The sequence below is a fragment of the Heterodontus francisci genome, chromosome 7, assembly GCF_036365525.1.
Source record: "Heterodontus francisci isolate sHetFra1 chromosome 7, sHetFra1.hap1, whole genome shotgun sequence".
NCBI classification, from domain to species: domain Eukaryota; kingdom Metazoa; phylum Chordata; class Chondrichthyes; order Heterodontiformes; family Heterodontidae; genus Heterodontus; species Heterodontus francisci.
The window spans coordinates 23,920,194-23,941,582 of NC_090377.1; the positions used below are offsets into that span (position 1 = coordinate 23,920,194).

The 21,389-nt window shown below is 43.3% G+C and overlaps 1 protein-coding gene across 3 annotated transcripts in view; it reads right to left on the reverse strand.

Moving 5' to 3' along the window:
* Positions 1 to 16,546, reverse strand: part of klhdc3l (kelch domain containing 3-like) — a 47,817-nt gene extending 31,271 nt beyond the window's left edge. Inside the window, exons 1-4 of one of the 3 annotated variants that reach the window (XM_068034888.1) lie at positions 16,448 to 16,538; positions 14,316 to 14,446; positions 8,019 to 8,100; positions 5,049 to 5,338 (exon numbers count right to left, since the gene is read on the reverse strand). In XM_068034888.1, coding sequence (XP_067890989.1) covers positions 5,049 to 5,211 — 163 coding nt within the window. In that variant the 5' untranslated portion in view covers positions 5,212 to 5,338; positions 8,019 to 8,100; positions 14,316 to 14,446; positions 16,448 to 16,538. Of the gene's footprint in view, positions 1 to 5,048; positions 5,339 to 8,018; positions 8,101 to 14,315; positions 14,447 to 16,447 lie in introns of all 3 variants that reach the window. The other 2 variants (XM_068034887.1, XM_068034886.1) reach the window with 2 other exon arrangements.
* Between the last annotated feature and the right edge of the window lie 4,843 nt (positions 16,547 to 21,389).

Below are 21,389 nucleotides of genomic sequence, written 5' to 3' on the forward strand. Positions count from 1 at the left end.
CGTGGCTCCACAAATATCCCCATCCTCAATGATGGGGGAGCCCAGCACATCAATGCAAAAGATAAGGCATTTGCAACAACGTTCAGCCAGAAGTGCCGAGTGGATGATCCATCTCGACCTCCTCCTGAAGTCCCCAGCATCACAGATGCTGGTCTTCAGCCAATTCGATTCACTTCGCGTGATATCAAGAAATGACTGAAGGCAATGGATTGTTTTTTTTTATTCATTCATGGGATGTGGGCGTCACTGGCCAGGCCAGCTTTTATTGCCCATCCATAATTGCCCTTGAGAAGGTGGTGGTGAGCTGCCTTTTGAACCGCTGCAGTCCATGTGGGGTAGGTACACCCACAGTGCTGTTAGGAAAGGAGTTTTTCATTCCTTTTTATTGACTTCGTAGCGGTTAGATACAACTGAGTGGCTTGCCAGGCCATTTCAGAGGGCATATAAGAGTCAACCACATTGCTGTGGATCTGGAGTCACATGTAGGCCAGACCAGGTAAGGACAGCAGATTTCCTTCCCTAAAGGACATTAGTGAACCAGATGGGTTTTTGCAACAATCAACAATGGTTTCATGGCCATCATTAGACTAGCTTTTTAATTCCAGATTTATTAATTGAATTCAAATTCCACCTTCTGCTGTGGTGGGATTCGAACTCATGTCCCCAGAGCAATACCCTGGGTCTCTGGGTTACTAGTCCAGTGACAATACCACTAGGCCACTGCCTCCCCTGATATACTGCATACTGCAAAGGCTCTGGACCCTGACAACATTCCGGCAATAGTACTGAAGACCTATGCTCCAGAACTTGCTGTGCCCCTAGCCAAGCTGTTCCAGTACAGCTACAACACTGGCATCTACCCAGAAATGTGGAAAATTGCCCAGGTATGTCCTGTGCACAAAAAGCAAGACAAATCCAATCCCACCAATTACCACCTCATCAGTCTACTCTCGATCGTCAGTAAAGTGATGGAAGGTGTCACTGACAGTGCTATCAAGCAGCACTTGCTGAACAATAACCTGCTCAGTGACACTCCGTTTGGGTTCCGCCAGGGCCACTCAGCTCCTGACTTCATTACAGCCTTGGTTCAAACATGGACAAAAGAGCTGAACTCAAGAGGTGAGGTGAGAGTGACTGCCCTTGATATCAAGGCAGCATTTGATCGAGTATGGCATCAAGGAGCCCTAGAAAAACTGGAGTCAATGGGAATCAGGGGGAACACTCTCCGCTGGTTGGAACCGTACCTAGTGCAAAGGAAGATGGTTGTTGGAGGTCAAACATCTCTGTCCCAGAACATCACTGCAGGAGTTCCTCAGGGTAGTGTCCTAGGCCCAACCATCTTCAGCTGCTTCATCAATGACCCTCCTTCAATCATAAGGTCAGAAATGGGGATGTTCACTGATGGTTGCACAATATTCAGCACCATTCGTGACTCCTCAGATACTGATGCAGTCCGGGTAGAAATGCAGCAAGACTTGGACAATATCCAGGCTTGGGCTGATAAGTGGCAAGTAACATTCGCGCCACACAAGTGCCCGGCAATGACCATCTCTAACAAAAGAGAATCAAAACATCTCCCCTTGACATTCAATGGCATTACTGAGTCCCCCACTATCAACATCCTGGGGGTTACCATTGACCAGAAACTAAACTGGAGTGGCCATATAAATCCCTGGCTACAAGAGCAGATCAGAGGCTAGGAATCCTGCGGCAAGTAACTCACCTCCTGACTCCCCAAAGCCTGTCCACCATCTACAAGGCACGAGTCAGTAGTATGAAGGAATACTCTCCACTTGCCTGGATGGGTGCAGCTCCAACAACACTCAAGAAGCTCAAGACCATCCAGGATAAAGCAGCCCACTTGATTGGCACCCCATCCACAAACATTCACTCCCTGCACCATCGACACACAGTGGCAGTAGTGTGTCACATCTACAAGATACACTGCAGCAATGCACCAAGGCTACTCAGGCAGCACCTTCCAAACCCACGCCTTCTACCACCTCAAAAGGACAAGAGCAGCAAATGCATGGGAACACCACCAAATGAAAGTTCCCCTCCAAGTCACACACCATCCTGACTTGGAACTATATTGCCATTCCTTCACTGTCGCTGGATCAAAAGCCTGGAACTCCCTTCCTAACAGCACTGTGGGTATACCTAACCCACATGGACTGCAGCAGTTCAAGAAGGCAGCTCACCACCTTCTCATGGGCAATTAGGGATGGGCAATAAATGTTGGCCTGGCTGGCCAGCGACACCCATATCCAATGAAACGAATTTTAAAAAAATGACCAGAGAAGCTTCCACAGCAGTCAAATTCTGCAGCGAGAGTGTATAGGAATATAGGAATTCAGAGGACAACAAAAAAAACAGTTCATCTGGCCAGTCACAAGACATTTATCCAACAATCTCTGAATTTGCCAATACAATCCACCCCAAATGGATTCCTCAGCAGTCTGTTCCACATAAGCCAATCCTCTACAGAAGGTAGTTGAATGTCAGCTGTCTTTTCACCATTCTCTCTTCAACTTGAGGTTCTGCCTTTCTGTTTGAATATCTGTGACTCTGCTAAGCATAGCGAAACTTATCTCAGCTATGCCCCTTTGAATCTTCAACTTCAATAAATTCACCCCAGTTTTCTTTTCTGCATTGTAAACATTACCAGCCTCTGCAACTTCTCTCAGGTACCTAATTTAGTTGCCCTTCATTGCCACTTCCAGTATCTGGATGTCTTTCTCATAATATGGCAAACAGAACTGTGCACAGTACTGCATATAGTACCAGACAAGCACTCTGTACAAACTAAGAATTATGCCTGAGATTTGTGTTCTATTGCACTGGCTAAAGCCCAAGATCTTATTGGTTTTCTTACCATTTCTACATTAGTTGATTTCAGTGATCCATCCACCAGAAACTTCAAATCCTTTTATTGTAACATGTCCTATACAATAATACTATTTAGTCCACGTTTATTATCTTTTCCTATTCTCATGACTTTGCCTTCCTCCACAATAAATGTCATTTACCACTCATCACTTCAGCTTCTCTAGCCATTCAGGCTCTTCTGTATTTGTTCAGCTGATGTCTGGTTGTTTGCAGTCCCTCCCAGCTTGGTACTGAGTGTAGACTTGAAAAATGTTGTTTCCATTCCCTCTTCCAAGTAAACATCAAAGAGCTGATCTACAGGTCACCTCACTCGTTACCTCCTTCCAAATCTATCCAGCTTCACATATAGCCACATGTTGCTTCGTCTGCTTCAGCCACTACAGAACCACTCTCTCTCATGTCTTCCAACATTGTGGACCAATCTCCAACGTGACACCGCTTTAAAAGCTTTGATGAAAACTGAATAAGCAACACCTACCTGAATTTCCCCTTTCTACAAAGTTTGTTATCTGCTTGAAAGGCACCTATTTTCTGCTTAGACCTTGCCAAATTTCATATTACTGCTTACTCCTTTTAAAGAACTCCAGCAGATCTATCAAGCATGATCACCCTCTCAGAAAGCCATACTGGTTCCCTGCTATAGTTCTGCATTTCTCCAGGTGGTTCATTGTTCATTCCTTCAGGTTGTCCTCCAGGACTTTCCTTACAATGTAATTTTCTGTGTCATCTCCTTACCTCCTTTTTGTAGATGGTGTCACATTTCCTTTTCCCCAATGCTCAGGCAGTCTCAGTTTCTAAAGATTCCCTAAAGATATGCACCAGTGTGTGTCCAATTCCATTAGTGACTTTCTTGAGGACCCTCGTATGGAATCCATTTGGGGAATGTGAATTTACCCAGGCTTTGAGGATACTTCAATCTTAATGTGTTAAATATTTTTAAAATAAACTTATGCTACCCCAGTATTTTTTGTTTTGCAAAACTGTACATTTTAAACTGTTTAACGGCTGTTAGCCGTGCCTAGCCCCTAATAATCTTAGTTGCTCAACATCTAGCCGTCTCACCTGCTAACCAGTCAGTTGTAGTTGCTGTTAAGTAAGTAACCAAAAACTTAGTATACCAATACCTCATGTTCTGAATCTGAGCAGTACTAGTTAACATCAATCTTCTAATCCTTATTGATTTACATCTGTTTAATCCCAGTGCATTTCACACAGCTTCCATGCTCAAAATGGACTCAGTAACTGGGCAAGGTTTTCTCCCCACTGACTCTCAATAGGCAAGCTGCTTCTGCAAAACCGATTGATTAAAAATCAGAGAACAATGTTGTAATATAATCTCCACGCTGTTCACACGGTGCACATATCAGTTGCAGGTGAGTTGTGCAAGGTATAAAATATACAGGGATTGAGGAGCAGCATATTAATGATGATTTGAAAAGAATTGGTGTTAGTATACCGGCCATTGGTTCCAATAGTTACAATGGGGAAAACTGATTGAGAATGAAAACAAAGAGGAAAAATGGAATGGGAGCAATTCCACAATTATGGAACATTAAGGGCCCTGCTTCGAATGACCAAGCTGTTTACCTCACTGACTTGTAAATAAACATTCATTTTTCAATAAGTACCGCCTTAGCAAGAGTGCCAAGCGAACTTCCAAAATTATGATGTTTAAATATACAAATTTTCTTAAAACATACATATATTTCTACATTTTCCATATCCCCATCCACTATATTTCCCCAAAATCCGATTTCAGTTTTCAGCCATGAGTGCAGAAGTAACCCACCAGCAGCTCTTGATCTTTTGATCATTCATGAGAGCAACTCCTCAGCAACTTTTCCTAAAACCCACCTTCCTTTAGCCACTGCCACTCGTCACATCCCACATAGGACTGCTAATTCAATCTTCAGCAGCTTAATATTTCATGCTGCTGGCTCTATTTATTTCCAGTTTAAGAACCCATTCATCTCACACCACTCTACCCACCCACTTCAACATAAGCTGAACTCCCAGATTCACCTACAGTACTGGTATAAAATCAGTTAGTTAACAGTTAACTCTCATTTAGATGCAATTAGCTAAAACCTGATGATACATCGCAGACGAGAGAAAATTAGAGAAAAAAAAAAAAATCGAATGAAACCACGACATCTTACCAATGTTGTACCTCCAAAAATCCTTCAGCCCATTTTGCCTCCGACCACCATAAAGATACATATATCCCTCATAGATGCAACAGCCATGTTTATATCGTTCCAGCGGAGCTACTTTGGACTGGGAGAGCTGTCTCCACACAGGTTGGCCAATTCCTTTTTGCATAACGTTCCTGTCACAACCAGATTATTTCCCAAATAAATGGCAGGTAAAGAACAACCATGTTGCTTTCCCACAGAATACAGCACTCATGTATCAGCCAAAACCATCTGGATGAACATCACAAAATGATCTAGGGAAAAAAAAAAGCAGGAAGTCATTAAATTTTCATACTGGATGGTATAACACAAGTTAAAACAACTTACAAACTTTAATCTGGGTTTGTTAAAAATATTCAAGAGTAAACTCAGAGGTGATGGATTTTGTACATTATAACAAATCTTGAAGGACAAAGTTAATGAAACACATCTATAAGACACACTTTCTACATTCTGACAGCTAAAGGTTACTTAACTTGCCTTTGTATGTCGAATGAAACCCTAACAGTTTATAGGAACAGGAGAACGGAAATGTACTGAAAGAAGCCCAAATTATTTTCTTAAAAAAGACCAACCCCACCTACCCGCCTTTGAACCTGCATCTTCTGCCAAAATGTTGTTACTCATCTCTTTGCACCAAACTTTTCCATTTTCATAACACATGTGTATTGTACAAACACCCCACATGGCTCAGGTTCAATATATGCCATCTTAAATGGCAAAGTCGATTTAAAAAGGGAGAAATCACATAAATCTAGTGAATAAGGTTAAGAATTAACTTTGAGTCTCTCAAGATGTTGGGTGGAGGTAGAAAGAGGGAATATTCAATGTTTTCCAGCCGAGAAGTTGTCCGGATATAAATCTGAATAGCTGAAAGAGACTGGCAGTGGGATTTCGTCCAGTATGAAAACCAAGTTGTACCGGTCAATCCTAAATGATGTTTGAAAGTTAGACCCAATTTGGAAGTTGCCATTACTCCTCAGAACCATTACTTTGAACATAATATTGCCTTTATTCTTTTCTTCCCAACTGTTGGACTCTAGTTGGGCACCATCTCTTGATTCTAGTAAAAAGGCAAACTTGTTTTCAAATCTATCGGCTAGGTGCTGGACATGAGCAACTTGTCTTGACTTCCTTCCAATTTTTGCTCCACTTCGAAGGGGCAAACCTGCATCGCTATTTGCTACCTCATGCCATTGGCATCCCATGTGGGGTATTGTGGGCACAAATCTTGCACATATCAGGCTGAATTTAATGCTGGCGGTGGTGGCCCCAAAGGTAGGCCGGAAAATCGGGGGCTACCTCATCACGGCCTTTTGCGGGAGCCCTGATGTGATTCTGTACCTATCATGCAATTAACTGCCTGATGTCAGGGCTCCCGTCCTTTAAGAGCAGAGATCCCACCTCCAAGAGCTGCCAGCCAACCGGAGGGCCGGCATCTCTTCAGTCCCTGCAGCACCACCGGTAGCAGTGATCACTGCTGGGACCGCACCCATCCAGGACCCGCAAGATGAAACAGGCCCCCAGAACCCAGGTAAATGGATCTGGTTTGCTGGGGTCAGTCAGGCAAGCCCCAGCGAGGGCAGGTGGGAGGTCGTTGGTGAGGGTAGGGGGTGGGGAGGGGGACGCTGTTTCAGCAGGGGTGACCCTTGCCTGATCAGGAGGGCCACCTCCCTCAAGACCGCAGACAGGCGACCAGCTTTTACTGGACAGTCTCCCCACTTGGTCACTTAAAGGCCTCTGGACAGGAAAGCCGCCCTCGATCTTCCCCGCTGCTGATTGAATTGGACAAACAAGGTGACGGGCACTCCCAATCCCGACCTTCCTTGCCAATTCTATGGCACCTCCCCCAATACCCCACCCCCCCTGACTACCCATTCCCGTGGGCCGGATTCAATTATGCCCATTCTGTGTACCCCCTGTCCTAATTCCTGACAATGTCAGCACTTTCTGAAAAAAAATGCTGTCACGAGTAAGAGATTGCATTTACATAGCACCTTCCACGACCTCAGGATGTCCCAAAGTGCTTTGCAGCTAAATTAATTACTTTTGAATTGTACTCACTGCTGTAACGTAGGAAATGCATCAATTTGTGCACAGCAAGCTCCCACAAACAGCAATGTGATAAATGATCAGATAATCTGTTTACGGTGATGTTGGTGGAGGGGTAAATATTGGCCAGGACATTGGGGGAATCCCCTGCTCTTCGATCGAAACAGTACCAGGTCTGCCTGAGAGAGCAGACAGGACCATGGTTTAACGTCTCATCCGAAAACCGACACCTCCAACAGTGTAGCATTCCCTCAGTACTACACTGCAATGTCAGCCTCAATTTTGTGCTTAAGTGTCTGGCATAGGACTTAAACCCACAGCCTTCTGTCTCAGGAGAGAGTGCTCCCTCTCAGACACAGCTGACACCTTAATTTCTTAGTAAAAAGCAATCAAAATAATTTTCTAGTGAGTTAATAAATACAATAATCTAATGACATATGGACAGAGATTTTACAGCTTTGTAGACCACCTGGGATCCTTTGGCTCGAGAGACCCTATTTTGAAAACTTAAGCTATATCCTATGGATTGTTCTGCCTCTCTCCACCCACCTCAGCACTCCCTAGCAGCAGTCATTTCCATTACTCTTGCAGTAAAGATCAGCCGAATTTGGGCAACTAATCCAACAGTTTTAGACCTCCCTTCACATGACTTTAGCCGTCGGAGCTATTGCAACCCCCTACCCCTGCGCCCCCCCTCCCCCCCAGAAATGGCTATATTTCCCTCCCCCAGGCTACAGAGAAAAAAAAAGACTCCCGACCACCGGACATCTCAAAGCGCTTTACAGCTAATGAAGCACAGTCACGGTTGTAACGTAGGAAATGCGGCAGCCAATTCACGCACAGCAAGCTCCCAGGCAAGTCTTAGAGCTCATGCATACTCACCTCCAGTGCTCAAGTTGGTAATCTCCACAGAATCAATCACAGCTAAACTGTCAACTTTCAGGAGTGATGTTCGGAAACACTTCTATAATGCAAAGGATGGTAGAAGTTTTGAACTCTTCCCCAAACTGCAATTGATGCTAGGTTAATTGTTAACTCTAAATCCAGAGTGATAAACCTTTTGTGAACCAAGGGTATTTAAGAGTTATGGGACAAGGGCCCATAGTTAGATCACAGATCAGCCATGATCTCATTGAATGGCGGAACTGGCTGGAGGGGCTCAATTGCTTACTCCTGTTCCTGTGTTCTTACGTTTAATATGAATAGAGACGAATGCTGCTAATCCGATGCTGTCAGGACTGATGCACAGGCCTGACTGGCATGTTAAGCAATAATACAACTCAGAGCTGGATGCTAATGATGCTGGCAGAAAATGGACAATAGTGTGAGCAGCCATTTGTGTATCAAGTCAGAAGGGATAGCTAATATTTCTGCAAAGAAGCATCAGAGCTTAACATCACCAATGCGAGATGGAAGTCAGGAAGGAGAGTCGCCAGTTAAATCTCTCAGTGCAGGAGAACTAGAGATGAGAGGAACAACAGTGTGCTGTTCTCCAATATTGTAATGGCAACATTTGCGCAGGGGTGTGATTTAAGATTTTATGTGATGTTTTTATTTTTATTTTTTTTTATTTAGAGATACAGCACTGAAACAGGCCCTTCGGCCCACCGAGTCTGTGCCGACCAACAACCACCCATTTATACTAACCCTACAGTATCCCATATTCCCGATCACCTCCCTACACTAGGGGCAATTTACAACGGCCAATTTACCTATCACCTGCAAGTCTTTGGATGTGGGAGGAAACCGGAGCACCCGGCGAAAACCCACGCAAACACAGGGAGAACTTGCAAACTCCGCACAGGCAGTACCCAGAATCAAACCCGGGTCCCCTGGAGCTGTGAGGCTGCGGTGCTAACCACTGCGCCACTGTGCCGCCCATGTGATGTTTTAGTCTCGGTGAAATGTTCCATCAGTCATGGGACGAGTCGCACTGCCACATTCACCCATCTAACAAAATGTAATGGGCCCAGTCCCCAACCAATGTTAGTTTATAACTTCTAAAGATGTTTTTGAAGTTAAAGTTTGATATTTAAGGCTGGTATACATTTTATAAATTATACAGGCAGGACTATTTCAAGCTGACAAGATACTACGTGCCACCAGGAAGCATTTATTTCTCTCAAAGCTCTCTCTCTCTGTTCAACTGTTCAGATTACTGATCGATGTAAATTACCAGCATACAGTTTAGCAGCCTTTTAGAAAGCCCGCCTGTCAACACTACCCTTCCCCCACTTCCCCCAGCATAGGAGAAATCTTTAAACTGGCAGGTTCTGCATTCATTTCAGAGCTAACATGGGTTGTTGACAAGATCACTGAAATTGAGCGTAGGTACTGCCTTTGACCTCTCACCTCTATAACAGAAGGTAGTCAAGGGAACATTTTCACCAGTTCACTCAGGTCTGTGCGGGTTCAGAGGCTGGCTTCACAGGTGGGTGCATAGGGCAGGGGAGTGGGGGAACCATGAGTGGACAGACCGGCTAATGATCCCTTCAAACTGCCACTGATCCACCTTTTCACAGCATCCTCTCCACATTCTAGAACTTACCATTTTGAATACCAGTGTTCCAGCCATTCAATCTCATCTGCAGCTGAACCCTCAGAATGATATAGCACAGAAGGAGATCATTCAGCCCATCGTACCTGTACTGGCTCTTTGGTAGAGCTATCCAATTAATCCCACTCCCCTGCTCATACCCCATAGCCCTAATTTTTTTTCCCCCTTCACTTATATATCCAATTCTTTTTTGAAAGTTATTACTGAATCTGCTTCCAGCAGCCCGTCAGTGCATTCTAGATCACAGCAACTCGCTGTGTTAGAAAAATATCATGTCGGCTTTGGTTCTTTTGCCAATCATCTCAAATTGGCATCCTCTTGTTACCAACCCTGCCGCCACTGGACACAGTTTCTCCTTATTTACTCTATCAAAACCATTCAAATTTCCTCTGCTCAAAAGGAAAACATGCCCAGCTTTTCCAGTCTCTTCACATAACTGAAGTCCCTCAATCCTGATACCATCCTGGTAAACTCTTCTGCATTAACTCCAAAGCCTCGACATCCTTCCTAAAGTGCAGTGCTCAGAATTGAACACAATACTCCAGCTGAGACTTAACCAGTGTTTCATAAGGATTCTTTGCTTTTGTATTCCATTCCTCTATTAAAAAAGCTAGGAATCCCATATGCTTTCTTAAAAGCAGCCTTCAAAGATTTATGCACTTTTACCGCCAGGTCTTTGTTCCTGCACTCCCTTTAAAATGGTAAAATTTAGGCTCAATGAATTTGTTACCTCTAGACTCAACTATTCCAATGCAGTCCGGGCCAATACCCAATCATGCACCCTCCTTAAACCTCATCCAAAACTCTGCTGCTTGTATATTAACTCGCTTCAAGTCCCGGTCAACCATCACCCCTATGCTCGCTGACATACACTGGCTCCCAGTGTGGCAACAGCTCGATTTTAAAATTCTCATTCTCAAATTCCTCCATGGACTCGCCTCTCCCTATCTCTATAACCCCCTCCAGCCCTTCAACTCCTCCAATTCAGGCCTCGAGTACCTCTAATTTTCACTGCTTTCACTATGGCCAATGTGCCTTCAGCTATTTCAGTACTAAACTCTGGAATTCCCTCCCTAAACATTGGGGGAAACAACTTCAAACAAACAATGCAACACTCCAAAGTTTCTAACCCCCCTGAAACCATGCTACGGGACAGGAAAATCTCACGCTCAGCCTTTTATGCATTTGGACCAATGCTTAAGACGATGTGGAACCGTGTCTCATTCGCCCCTCCCTCATTCTCCTTGTTACTTCGAGTGAAGCCATTACAGGACGCTCTATGTAACTGGTATTACATACCGGAGGTCTCAATTCCAGTTAAAAATTGACAGGAGTACTTTGGGCAAGTACAAGCTTACTCCCCTTAACCAATCCTTCCCTTTCAAACAAGTCATTGCCCAACATCCTCCCAATGCAACTGTAACCCAAATCAGCTTATAAATGTTTGGGAAAAAAAGTATCAGCAAAAATGCATTTAGACCTTTGCTGGGGTGAAACAAGTCGTGCTGGTGCAATGCTTTCTCATCAATTATAAAAGGAGAATTTTTTAAATGGCACAGATGTAGATTGGCTGTCACATTCAAAACAGTGACTGAAAAGTACTTCATTGGCTGTAAAGCGCTTTTGGATGTCCCGAGGTTGTGAAGGCACAATATAAATGGGAGTTCTTTATTTCCCCATGGTGCTTACACATTTGCTTTTTAAAAAAAAATTGCTGCAACATCTTAAGGGCCCAGATTTTGCAGTGGTAATGGTGAAACTGTCAGCAATCGACGTCATTACGCCACTGAAACTGACAGCAACTTCTGGAGTCCACATATGCAAAGCTAAATGTGGGAATTCCAAGTTGCTGTCAGTGATTCTACGGTTTCTCCAGGAGTTATTGAGGCACTCCCTCCCCCCTCCAACCCAAAATGCAATCGATTAGAAATCACTGAACTGACGAGAACTTCTGCTGTTGGCCTCACTGTAAAAAAAAACCTTGAAAATGTTGCGCCTTGTTGCACTGGGTTTTTAATGGTGTACCAACTTCATAATTACTGTTAAACACCCACAGTGGTCCTAAAAACTAATTTAATAGTTGTGGAAGTCAAATTTCTCCATTCAGATAAAAAAAATCCACATATTTTAAAAATAAGTTTTTTTAAATTTGTTTATACTGATATTTTAGCTTCTATCTAAATTCAATCATTTACTTTACTATGTGAAAATTTAAATTAAAAGCAAATGGATTCAGTGCTTTTAACTTACTGTTTTGCTGTCTGCGAGAATGCTTCAATGTGATTGGCTGCATACCCTGCTTGCTGAACACCTGGAGATCCCCTTGACTCAATGGCAGATTTAAACTGCAGTTGGGGAAGAGGAAACCATGCCACAGAAATCACTAGATCTTTGTGGGCAGTTTTCTTAGACGTGAGCAGCGAGTGCCATTGCTTTACCATTGACCTCAAAATGCAGGTCTGTTTGGTATACTGTATTGTTTCCTTGACAGAAGAGAGAGATAAAGACAGAAATATATACACAAACGGTCGCTCATGAAGCAGCAGTGCCATGATTCACAACATAATGAACTGAACACTCTGCAATACATAGCACTGTTTGTATACAATCCACCCTTGTCATGGTGATGGCCAACCAACATAGTATTGATGCATTGGTAGCCTCAGAGAGGGAAGTGAGCCATAGACTTAAGGTGCCACATGCTACTTATTTGATTCCGTAATACAATCCCACATGCATCTGACAAAATATGCCCAGTAGCAACTAAAAGACAATGAGACACTGAACAGATGGGAACAATTATTTACTTACGTAAGTGACCTCCTGTGGCATTGTGTATGGAACAAAAAATGGGAAATTCAAAACGCCTTGCAGTCACAGTGGAAAATGCAACAAGCCATACAGTGCTGGAGACCCATGTTAACATGGTGTATGCTCCCTAACACTCAAAGGCTTTCTTAAATATTTTAAACTCCAAAATCAAAAGCTTTTAATTTAAATGTTGACAATTCTATTTTTTTTTCTAAACTCGTAATGGCATCTGTGACAACTTAAAGTTAGCAACTGTGGCCATTACCAAGAGCTCGCAGATTTTAAAAAGATACAAAACAAGAGAGATGTTGCATTTATAGTTTGCATACAGCACTGAGATGAAGATCAATTAATCTGCTTTCACATGTTTAAGAGATGAATGTTGGCCGAGTCACTGGGAGAACTCCCAGTTCTTTTTCAAATAATTCCAAGAGATTGTTAATGTCTAACTCGACAGGCAAATGGGAGCCTGAATTTAACACCTGAGCAGAAAGACAGCACCATTAACTATCCAGCACTCCCCCAGTAATGAAATAAAGAGTCAGCATAGATTATGAGCTCAACCATAGAAACTTACAGCACAGGAGGCCATTTGGCCTGTCGTGGCTGTGTCGGCTCTTTGAAAGAACAGTTGTGCTTAGTACCATGCTTACAATTTTTGTTCATAACCCTGTAGCTTCCTCATTCTCGAGTACTTGTTCAACTCCCTTTTAAAATTATTCATGGAATCAGCTTCCACCACCTTTTCAAGTACAGCATTCCAGATCCAACAACACGGAGTGAATACATTTATCATCTCTCCTCTACATCTTTTGCCACTATTTTGAAATCTGTGAACTCTGAAGGGAATAGCATTACTCTAATTACTCTGACTTAAATTCTGGAATAAGTTTAAACTTATAACCTTCTAACTTGGAAGCAAAATTGCCAATCTCTTCAAAAAGTCCACATCAAGCCCATCCCTACTTGATAAGTGTCACAATGGCAACATTTCACCATGTCAGTATGACTCAACAGACAGGTGTGCGAAAAATCACAATATGTTCCTTTGCAAAGCTCGGTCATGTGATAAATTTCACTGGTTTATAGAAGTCTATCGCAATATGTTGGAATGCAGTTTCCTCTTGATGGTGAATTGTAACTGTACTACATCATGGATGAATGTACAGCCAAAGTCACAGACGTCAACAAGGTTGATGTAGAAACAGTTGCGTCTTTTGTTGTTTGCATCAGTTTATTAAAAGGATGGGCCCTAGGATTTGTTGCTCTTCCCGAGCCATACTTCCACAAAGTTCCCATCCCATCATATCTGAAGCTTGGAAGAAGAAAGAATCTTTTATTTTAAATGGGCCTACTATAGTATAAAGGATGAGCTGATATTGCATTGCTATGCTAAAGCAGTAGTGTCACGGTACTGGAAGACTTTCAGGCAGGGTAATTTACTGAACATCCATCAATAATATACACTGCCTTGATCACCGCGGCACATTTTTGATTATCAATGGCAAAGAGAACTTTTCATTATCGCTATTTATAATTTTCTGCCTTCAGCCCCTTTTACATGTAATTTGAGTCTTTCCCCACTTTTTACTTCTTCATTTTTTTCATTTACAATCATTTTGATTCTTAGTCCTTTTTAAAAATATTCTACTTACTTTACCTGCCAATCAAGATTTCTTTCTACAACAATTGAGTGGCTTTGGCAGGATGAAAGAATGTTTTTTTTTTCCTCTTACTGGGCAAGTATCCTATTTTACTGTGTTTCTATTGGTTAAGTGCGGATAACGATTACAGGAGAATGGAAATCTTACTGCATTGTTGTATTCAGTGTGGACAAGATCAGTGGCTCTCTTCTGGATATTTGTGTCAATCTGTAAGCTGAGCCTGTTACAATAAGCGATGAAATAGAGCGACTGTCCTAATTTGCTTGAGCTGATCTGGTCTATTAAAGGAAAAAGCAAAGTTTTAATTGAAATTGAATTGGCTTGGGGTGATTCGTCCAACACCTTCCCTTCCCTGCGGAGAATCAGGCACCCTGTGCTGTGCTCCATCACCTCTTCCTTTCATGAGCAGGCATTCATTATGCAACAGATCTTAGGGTCCATCCTTTTAATAAACTGATGCAAACAGCAAAAGACACAAGTGTTTTTACATCAACCTTGTTGACGTCTGAGAATTTGGAACAAAATTGGCTGTACATTCATCCATGATGTAGTACAGTTACAACTCATGATCAAGAGGAAACTGCATTCCGACATATTGAGATCGACTTCTATAAACCCATGGTATTTTACCACATGACCTAGCTTTGCAAATGAACACACCGTGATTATTCACACTCCTGTCTGTTGAGTCATACTGAAATGGTGAAATGTTGTCTTAGTGAGATTTATCAAGTAGGGATGGGCTTGATGTGGGCAACAGCCATTTACGGTTCCTAAAAGCCCATGCATTCTTGTATATTGGTTTTGGTTCTTTCACATGGTACTGCATGTATCATCTCAACCAAAAAGCAAAGTAGTCCTAAAAAGTAAACCTGAGTTGGTGCCTAGTGCTGATGCTAAAGTCAGTTGTAAATTTCTACTTGTCTTTGCTTCAGGACTGTGCCTATACAAGATTGAACTTGCTGTGATGGCTTGACAGGACAAACACTGAGAGGGTGTTTCCCCTGGCTGGGGAACCTAGAACATGGAGGCAAAGCCTCAGGAAAAGGGGTCCCTCATTTAGGTCTGAGGAGAAAGTTCTTCACTCAGAAGTTTGTGGATACTCCATTGTTGAGTATATTGAAGGCTGAGATAGATTTTTGATCTGTCAGGAAATCAGAGTATACGGGGAGCAGGCAGAAAGTGGAGTTGAGGGAGAAGATCAGCCATAATCGTATTGAATAGCGGAGCAGGCTCGAGAGGCTGTATGGTCTGCTCCTGCTCTTACAGGAAAAAAAGTATTTTTGGTATTAATTACATTCCCCCTGCCACCTCCACCCCAGGTCTCTGTAATCAATTGCAGATCTAATCCACAATGGGGGGGGGGGGGGGGAAAGGAGCAGAAAAGACAAGGCAGTCAATTTGCACACAGTAAGCTCCCATAAACAGCACTGCGAGATAATTTAACTGATTAGGCTGATGGATAAATATTGGCCAGGACATCGGGAGAACGCCCCTGCTCTTCTTTGAAATAGTGCAATAAGATCTTTTACGTCCACCTGTGAAGGTAAACTGGGCTTTGGTTTAACGTCTCATCTGAAAGAGGGCACCTCCAACAGTGCAGCACTCCCTCAGTACTGCACTGGAGTGTCAGCCTAGATTTTTTGTGCTCAAGTCTCTGGATTGGGACTTGAACCTTCTGACTCAGAGGTCACAACTGTGTCAAAGGGAGAGAAAAAAATGAAAGAATTAGAGCAGAGAGAGGAAAGTAACACGAACCAGCCACATTAAGTGTGAGTTTACACAGTCGCACACGTGGATCGCGGCACTATTCAATATAATGAGGGGTTTGATAACTAGGCACCAACAACTGTAACAGCAGCACAGCTGTCAGCAGCTGCCTTCCCAGAGAATCCATAAGAGTACTTTCAATAAAGGAAAACAGCTCAAACCCAGGCCCTTTCGTTTAAAAACAACTCAGAAAACACTTCAGACCGCGCAACTGTTCTAAAAGTTAGGACATACCGTTGCCTTACCCCTGAGCCAAACCTACATGGAAGGGGACGAGGAATGCAGTTCATTTAAAGATCTAACAGTTATTATACTAATAGAACAGCTATATTTCAGACTAACAATCCCACACTGCTGGAATTAGTCCATACTGGTTACACAAAGTTGCTACAAAGTATCAATTGGTCTCGCAATCCAGGTCAACGTTCCATTACCCCCGCTCGCCCATCCCCTCACATTACTTTCTGACCATCGCAAACATCCCAAAGAGAAACATCAAAGTTAAATACCATGTATCCAGGGCAAATAAAAACACTGCGCTCGCACCTTCAGCGCTCGCCAAGAAGCTTCTGAAAGCTCAGGAGGCACCGCCCTGTTGTCAACGTTCAGCTGCCTTTTCCGTTGGGTCGTCCGGTGCTGCCTCCTACAGTCCTGGATGGTCAACAAGCAACCGTGACAGGCCAAGAGCATCTATTTCCAAAGATGTTCCAGCCCTCCACGCCCACTCACCCAATGCAGACTGTCAAATAGAGAGATCACTTTATATATCGATCTAGTGATAGGCCAATTAAATAAAAAGTGTGCAGGATACATTTGGTTATACTCCGCACAAACTTGGAAGAGTTTTACCCTTTTATTGGATACCAAAGATGTTCCATTCCCAGCACTGACTCCACTCAACTTAAATAAATTCCCAAAACTTAAGTATTTCAGTTTTGTTTAGGGATAAATCCAGAGGAGGATGATACCATTTGAAATACTGCACCATTACCTCTAGTGTCTCCCAAGGTTCTATCCTTGGCCCCCTCCTATTTCTCATCTAAATACTGCCTCTCGGCATCATCTGAAAGCACAGCATTAATTTTCGCATGTACGTTGTTGACACCCAGTCCTACATCACCACCACCTCTCTCGACTCCTCCACTGTTACTAAATTATCAGACTGCTTATCCAGTACTGGATGAGCAGCAACTTCCTCCAATTAAATATTGGGAAGACTGAAGTCATTGCTTTGAGCCCATGCTCCAAACTCCATTCCCCAGCTAGTGATTCCATCCCTCTCTCTGGCAACAGTCTACGACTAAACCAGTCTGTTCACAATCTTGGTGTCATATTTGACCCCGAGATGAGCTTCCGACCTCCTATTCGTGCCATCATTAAGACTACGTATTTCCACCTGTGTTACATTGTCCAAATTCAGCCCTATCTCAGCTCATCTGCTGCTGAAACCCTCATTCGTGCCTTTGTTATCTCTAGGCTTGATTATTCCAATGCACTCCTGGCTGGTCTCCCACATTCTACCCTCTGTAAATTTGAGGTTGTCCAAAATTCTGCCACCCTTGTCTTAACTCACATCAAATCTGTTCACCTATCACCCCTGTGCTCGCTGACCTACATTGGCTCCCAGTTAAGCAATGTCTTGATCTTAATATTCTCATCCTCATTTTCAAATCCATCATGGCCTTGCCTCTCTGTAATCTGACCAGCCCCACAACCCTCTGAGATATCTGCGCCTCTCTAATTCTGGCCTCCCGAGCATCCCCAATTTTAATCGCTCCACCATGGGTGGCCAAACCTTCAGTTGCATAGGCCGTAAACTCTGGAAGTTCATCCCCACATCTAGCTGCCTCAATACCTTGCTTTCCTCCTTTATGACACATTTTAAAACCTACCTCTTTGACCAAACTTTTGGTCATCTGACCTAATATCACCTTATATGGCTCGGTGTCATACTTTGTTTTACGATGCTCCTGTAAAGCGCCTTGGGACATTTTATTACATTGAAGATGCTATATAAAGTTGTTGTTTGTTGAAATGTCACAGTTGGATCATTTTCATCCAAGCCCATCTTGTAAAAGCGGGAGTGGGAAGATGGTAGAATTGGTAGTTTGGGATATTTGATTTAAAACCAGCCTGTGAATTGTTGCTGTCCCAATTCTTGAAGGAGGGACATGCTATGAATCATCCAAATGCACTTGCTTTGCTTTGCTAAATTCAACCAGTTATTGAAATTAGCAACTTAGACACCCATTCTGATCATGTGACTGCCAACTGGAAAATGGAATCCATCAGTCTTAAAAAATATTGGATTACTATCCTGTGGGGTTTTTTTTGGGTGGTGGGGTAGAGTGGTTACATTGCGTGATATAAGAATGTAGATAAATGGCAAGTCACAGATGTCCAATGTCTCATAATTCACTGCCAATTTTACTTAATTCTGTTTTTGTCAAAGTTCCAAGTGTTGATATTATGAGATACTTCTACAAGCAGAAGAAGCAGCATATAGAGCTTTTTCATGGATATTTATTCCAGTCATTTTGAATGAATACAGTTTGAGTTACAGCTCCAGCAGCTCTGATATTCCTGATATGAACATGGAGAGTTGGTTCAAGATCCAACAGCTCCATGACTTATAAAGAATATCTCCTTTGTATTCTGGAAGTAATGCTTTTGCTTGAGTATGTCATCCTCATGAATCAAACAGCTTGTTTGTCTTCAAACTACATTAATTATAAGAGAAAAGATGGGCTGGATTTTGTGGAGGAGGCGGGGCTGCTGGCACCGGGCAGAAAAGGCAGGGTGGGATCCCTGCCATAGCTTTTTTGTGTGCCCCCAGCACAATCCTCCTTTGTTCCTGAGGCGAAGCTTTACAAGGTGCCCTCTGTGAGTGGTGGAGGCTCCACAGCACAGTGGCTCAGTGGTTAACGCCACAGCCTCACAACTCCAGCAACCCAGGTTCAGTTCTGGGTACTGCCTGTGTGGCGTTTGCAAGTTCTCCCTGTGACTGTGTGGGTTTTCGCCAGGTGCTCTGGTTTCCTCCCACAACCAAAGACTTGCAGGTTGATAGATAAATTGGCCATTGTAAATTGCCCTTAGTGTAGGTAGGTGGTAGGAGAATGGTGGAGATGTGGTATGGAATATGGGATTAATGTAGGATTAGTATAAATGGGTGGTTGTTGGTTGGTACAGACTCAGTGGGCTGAAGAGCCTGTTTCAGTGCTGTATATCTCTATCTCTATAAGGGGCTTGCTAGTAAAGTTAAAACCCATGGAATAAAAGGAACAGTGGTGGCATGGATACAAAGTTGGCTGAATGGCAGGAAACAGAGCAGTGGTGAATGGTTGTTTTTCGGGCTGGAGGAAAGTTTATTGTGGGGGTCCTCAGGGGTTGGTATTAGGACCACTGCTTTTCTTGTTCTTTATTAATGATCTAGACTTGGGTGTGCAGGGCACAATTTCAAAATTTGCAGATGAAACAAAACTTGGAGGTATTGTGAACTAGTGATAGAGGACAGAGACAGGCTGTAGGAACGGGCAGACGTGTGGCACATGAAATTTAGTGCAGAGATGTGTGAAGCGATAGATTTTGGTAGGAAGAATGAAGAGAGGCAATACAAAATAAAGGATACAATTCTAAAGTGGGTGCAAGAGCAGAGAGACCTGGGATTATGTGTTTACAAAAGACAGGTTGAGAAAACAGTGAATAAAGCATACAGGATCCTGGGCTTCATAAGTAGAGGCATAGAGTACAAAAGCAAGGAAGTTATCGTGAAGCTTTATAAAATACTAGATCAGCCTCAACTGGAGTATTGTGTCCAATTCTGGGCACCACATTTTAGGAAGTATGTGAAGACATCACAGAGGTTACAGAAAAGATTTACGAGAATGGTTCCAAGAATGAGAGACTTCGATTATGTGGATAGATTGGAGAAGCTGGGGCTGTTCTCCTTACAGAAGAGAAAGTTGAGGGGAGAATCGATAGAGATGTTCAAAAACATGAGGGGTTTCGACAGAGTAGATAGAGAGAAACTGCTTCCATTGGCAGAAGGGTCGCGAACCAGAGGACACCGATTTAAGGCAAAAGAACCAAAGGCAACAAAGAACAAAGAACAAAGAACAGTAGAGCACAGGAACAGGCCATTCAGCCCTCCAAGCCTGCGCCGATCTTGATGCCTGCCTAAACTAAAACCTTCTGCACTTCTGGGGACCGTATCCCTCCATTCCCATCCTATTCATATATTTGTCAAGATGCCTCTTAAACATCGCTATTGTACCTGCTTCCACCACCTCCCAAGGCAACAAGTTCCAGGCACTCACAACCCTCTGTGTAAAGAACTTGCCTCGCACATCCCCTCTAAACTTTGCCCCTCTCACCTTAAACCTATGTCCCCTAGTAACTGACTCTTCCACCTTGGGAAAAAGCTTCTGACTATCCACTCTGTCCATTCCATTCATAACTTTGTAAACCTTTATCATGTCGCCCCTCCACCTCCGTCGTTCCAGTGAAAACAATCCGAGTTTTTCCAACCTCTCCTCATAGCTAATGCCCTCCAGACCAGGCAACATCCTGGTAAACCTCTTCTGTACCCTCTCCAAAGCCTCCACGTCCTTCTGGTAGTGTGGCAACCAGAATTGTACGCAATATTCTAAGTGTGGCCTGACTAAAGTTCTGTACAGCTGCAGCATGACTTGCCAGTTTTTATACTCAATGCCCCGACCGATGAAGGCAAGCATGCCGTATGCCTTCTTGACTACCTTATCCACCTGCGTTGCCACTTTCAGTGACCTGTGAACCTGTATGCCCAGATCTCTCTGCCTGTCAATACTCCTAAGGGTTCTGCCATTTACTGTATACTTCCCACCTGCATTAGACCTTCCAAAATGCATTACCTCACATTTGTCCAGATTAAACTCCATCTGCCATTTATCCGCCCAAGTCTCCAATCGATCTATATCCTGCTGTATCATCTGACAATCCTCAACACTATCCGCAACTCCACCAACCTTTGTGTCGTCCGCAAACTTACTAATCAGACCAGCTACATTTTCCTCCAAATCATTTATATATAATACAAACAGCAAAGGCCCCAGCACTGATCCCTGCGGAACACCACTAGTCACAGCCCTCCATTCAGAAAAGCACCCTTCCACTGCTACCCTCTGTCTTCTATGACCGAGCCAGTTCTGTATCCATCTTGCCAGCTCACCTCTGATCCATGTGACTTCACCTTTTGTACCAGTCTGCCCTGAGGGACCTTGTCAAAGGCTTTACTGAAGTCCATATAGATAACATCCACTGCCCTTCCTTCATCAATCATCTTTGTCACTTCCTCAAAAAACTCAATCAAATTAGTGAGACATGACCTTCCCTTCACAAAACCATGCTGCCTCTCGCTAATAAGTCCATTTGTTTCCAAATGAGAGTAAATCCTGTCCCGAAGAATCCTCTCTA